Genomic DNA, 4,026 nt, shown 5'->3' with positions numbered 1-4,026 from the left:
CCCTTTTAAAAAAATACATATTTACATTGATTTCAGAGAGGAAGGGAGAGGGAGAGAGATAGAAACATCAATGATAAGAGAGAATCATTGACTGGCTGCCTCCTGCACACTCCCTACTGGGGAAATGAGCCCACAACCCGGGCATATACCCTGACCTCCTGGTTCATAGGTCGACACTCAACCTCTGAGCCACACCAGCTGGGCTTATCATTACTAATAATAAATAAAACGCAGGCATTTTGGAACTGCTTTTGCAATTATTTCTGCTGGGTTTTCAACTCATAAACCTCTTGAACTAAATAGCTTTTTTAAAAAGAACACTTAATATTTTAATGAAATAGATATGTGGGTGAATTCCAGAATTTATCTTTTATGAGTTGTGCCAAACTCCCCAATTTTTAAGACATCAGACTAAGAAGAACAATTCAGAAAAAGAGTGGCCTTACCTTTTGCATCCATCTTAAATATACTTAATAGGGCATTGTTCACTAAGTTAAATTCTGCAGAGTCATCTACAAAGAGAAAAAGTAGTACAACGCATAAAATAAATGAAAAATATCATCTGCTTCATTTTCAAACTTAAGATTCAACATAGATTCTCCTGGATTACATTGAGACACATAATTTAAGTAATTCTCTCAAGTACTGAGAAAATACATCTTCCTTAAAAAGGCAGAAAACCTAATATAGCATGCCTGGAAAGGTTTTATATTAAGACTAGAGGCCTGGTGCATGAATTCATGCACCAGTGGGGTCCCTTGGCCTGGCCTGTGGGATCAGACCGAAACCGCTCTCTGACATTCCCCAACGGGTCCTGGATTGTGAGAGGGTGCAGGCCAGGCTGAGGGACCCCACTGGTGCACAACAGGGGCCGGGGAGGGACATGGGAGGTTAGCCAGCTGGGTGGGGCGCCGTGGGAAGGCTCCAGGTGTTTCTGGCCTGTCTGGCTGTGTCCCAATCGGCTGGACCCCAGCAGCAAGCTAACCTACCAGTTGGAGCCTCTGCCCCCTGGTGGTCAGTGCACGTTATAACAAGCAGTTGAGCAGCCTTAGCATATCATTAGCATACTATGTTTTGATTGGTTAAATGGATGACTGGACAACCGGACACTTAGCATATTTGGCTTTTATTATATAGGACTAGAGGCCCGGTGCACAAAAATTTCTGCAAGAATAAGGCTTCCTCAGGCCTATTCCTGTAAGAATAGGGCTTCCCGAGTACTCCCATCTCCGCTGCTGACAGGGGCTGAGGGCAAGGGACTACATCTTATTTATCTGTGTATCTGCAGAATCTATCATAGCACTTGGCTCAAAGTGGGTGCTCAGGAATTGTTGAATGAAAGAATGAATGCCAGCGGTTCTCAACCTGTGGGTCGCGACCATCGGAAAACACATATAGGATATCAGATATTTACATTAAAATTCATAACAGTAACAAAATTACAGTTATGAAGTAGCAACGAAAATAATTTTATGGTTGGGGGTCACCACAACATGAGGAACTGTATTAACCCCTTCCCCTGCAGAAACGTGTATACTCGTTTTCACAAAATGTTCTTTTTCAGTCGTCGACGAGTATACTAAGAAAATATGGTAAAAAAATATGGTTTATAGGAAGACGAGTTACACACTGTTTTCATAACCAGCATCAAAAATACTATATAGAACCAAAATAAAAAAATTAGTCTGAAAAAGAAACGTTTTTAACAAAAAAATTGTTGGGGAAGGGGTTAAACTGGACCAGAGGGCCGGAACAAAAGCAGGGATGGAGTGTTTGTGTGAACTAATACATGTTAACACTGCTGCTGGTGAAGGAGGAGAGGGGAGAGCAAGAGAACCCTCCGCTCTTTCGGGTCCGCGGGCCGGATAGAACAGCCGAACGGGCCGGCCCCACTGGCTCAAAGCAGGTACCTGGGGTTTGTTTAGGTTCTATAATTGCAACATTGTTGCATCCGGAGCTCAGAGCTGGGCTGAGGCAGGCGGGGAACCTTGGCTTCCTTCATCACTGGAGCAAGCAAGCCTCATGTTTGCTTCAGCTGCCTGGCTCCCAGCCGCCATCTTGGCTGGCAGTTAATTTGCATATCTCACTGATTAGCCAATGGGAAGGGTAGCAAAGTTACAGTTAATTACCATGTTTCTCTATTAGATAGTATGGTCCAATTATGAAACTATAGGAAATTAGAGGGGAGGAGATTATGATGCATCAAAATCTCCCAAAGAATCTAGTCATTTTGCCTTTATTAACAGAATTCAATACAAAACAACACTAGGAATTGGATAATCACAAGTCATTAAGTTTCAAACTATTAAATATAAGAGAATTTTTTTTAAAGCTAAAAACAGAGTCATTTCAGACAGAAGTTACATATATTTAAAGTGCAGATTTAAATACTATTATTTAAATGAATTTATTTATCTTTGTCTTAAATCTTTATTGTTGAAAGTATTACCTATGTTCTCCTCCCCACCAATTGACCCCTTTTAGCCTGGAGAAGTCATATTCATTAAAAGGATAATGTTATTATTTCTTACCTGTTTGCAAAAGTTGGGTTAGAATATCTGCCACTCGGGGAAGATTTTCTCCAGTGGCAAACTGAGGAAGCTCTTTAATTGCTTGCCGTCGAATCTGGATATAATTTCAAACAAAAATTTAACCAAATACTATCAATAAAAACAACAAACCCATCTTTAAAAAAAACTAAAACCACAGAAAAACCATTAATTAGGGGGCAGATGAATCACAAAAATATAAAACATGAAAATTCTAGCAGTTTCAGAAATAATTTGCTTCAATTTAGCATTCAAGCTTCACAGAATAACTAAAATAAAATGTTGTGGGAAGAGACATTAAATATGATTATCTGATTGGAGTAGACAGATTTGAGATTATAAACTATGGTTTACATATTGATCATACACAACTATTGTTTTTTGTTTGTTTTTTTTTAGGGCACATAATATATATCCCTTAAGAAAGCCCACAGTGGCAATGTCATATCTAGTAACTATTTACTTTCCAATTTTCAGTATTGACTACTTAATACACATTTGTGAATATTTTATGTATTTAACTCCAAATATGTAGTCTTGGCTTATTTAGTTTAACATAAAAATGTATGGGAGTTACAGCTAGCAAATTCTGCATGAAATGTTGTTAATTCACAAATTTCATTTGAAAGTCATGAATAATAGCTGAAAATTCTCAAAAACCTATATCAGCAGCCAGAAATGCTAAGGCTAATTCTTCTTATTCTAGTTATCCTATACAATTATTACACAGACCAAATATTTTCCTGCTATGAAAAATATTTAGGGTTGTTGAAACTGTTTTATGATGTACCACTACTAAAACTTTAAATACTAAGGTAAGCATAAATTGATTGAAAACTAACATTAGTCTCATTTCATATGCACAATGTATAATGAGTTACAAAATAATGGCCACAACCCATTTTTAACCATGAATAACGAATAAGCAAAACAAAGTACCTTGTAATTCTATGCATTTTTCACAGTTGAAGGGTGGTGAAAGAGCAAAAAATTTTCTCAAATGTAGAGAAATGGTATGACATTGTGCCAAACCATATTGCAGTATTTTATTGGGCACTGAGATGATTGGTACTTAATTATATGAACTATGCACATACAATGTCTGGAAATGGAAACATCTGAAAACTTATTGAAAAGCATCAATCATACACTTACTGATACATCTTCATCCTCACAGAGGTCTAACTGTGCATTGATAGCAGAATCAGCCAATTCTGGAAAATGCTTAAAGAATTTTGGAATAAACTGAGCTGCTAATCTTTTTTCCTTGGTACCACCTTTTACACCATCCAGTATCACTTGATAGGCATCTTTATGCTGAAAGAATAAAACAGAAAAGAAACACAATTCTGAATGATGAAAGCTAAACAAACTTGTTGAACCTAAATTAGTAAAATTTTACAAAGACTAAGCTTATAAATAGGGCTTGTTTTGGAGTGTTACTGCTTAAATTGGACACCTACCTTCCTTCCATCTG

The 4,026-nt window shown here is 37.5% G+C and overlaps 1 protein-coding gene across 1 annotated transcript in view; it reads right to left on the bottom strand.

Annotated features, from left to right (window-relative positions):
* Positions 1–396: 396 nt before the first annotated feature.
* Positions 397–4,026, bottom strand: part of LOC107184433 (apoptosis inhibitor 5-like) — a 13,647-nt gene continuing 10,017 nt past the window's right edge. Inside the window, exons 2-4 of the mRNA XM_015569474.1 lie at positions 3,705–3,931; positions 2,532–2,625; positions 397–512 (exon numbers count right to left, since the gene is read on the bottom strand). Of these exons, the coding sequence (XP_015424960.1) occupies positions 412–512; positions 2,532–2,625; positions 3,705–3,931 (422 nt within the window). The 3' untranslated portion in view covers positions 397–411. The remainder of the gene's footprint in view (positions 513–2,531; positions 2,626–3,704; positions 3,932–4,026) is intronic.

Source organism: Myotis davidii, unplaced genomic scaffold (assembly GCF_000327345.1).
Source record: "Myotis davidii unplaced genomic scaffold, ASM32734v1 scaffold265, whole genome shotgun sequence".
Classification (NCBI taxonomy): domain Eukaryota; kingdom Metazoa; phylum Chordata; class Mammalia; order Chiroptera; family Vespertilionidae; genus Myotis; species Myotis davidii.
Note: the sequence above shows the minus strand (reverse complement) of the source record. Positions and strands in the feature narration are given on the sequence as shown.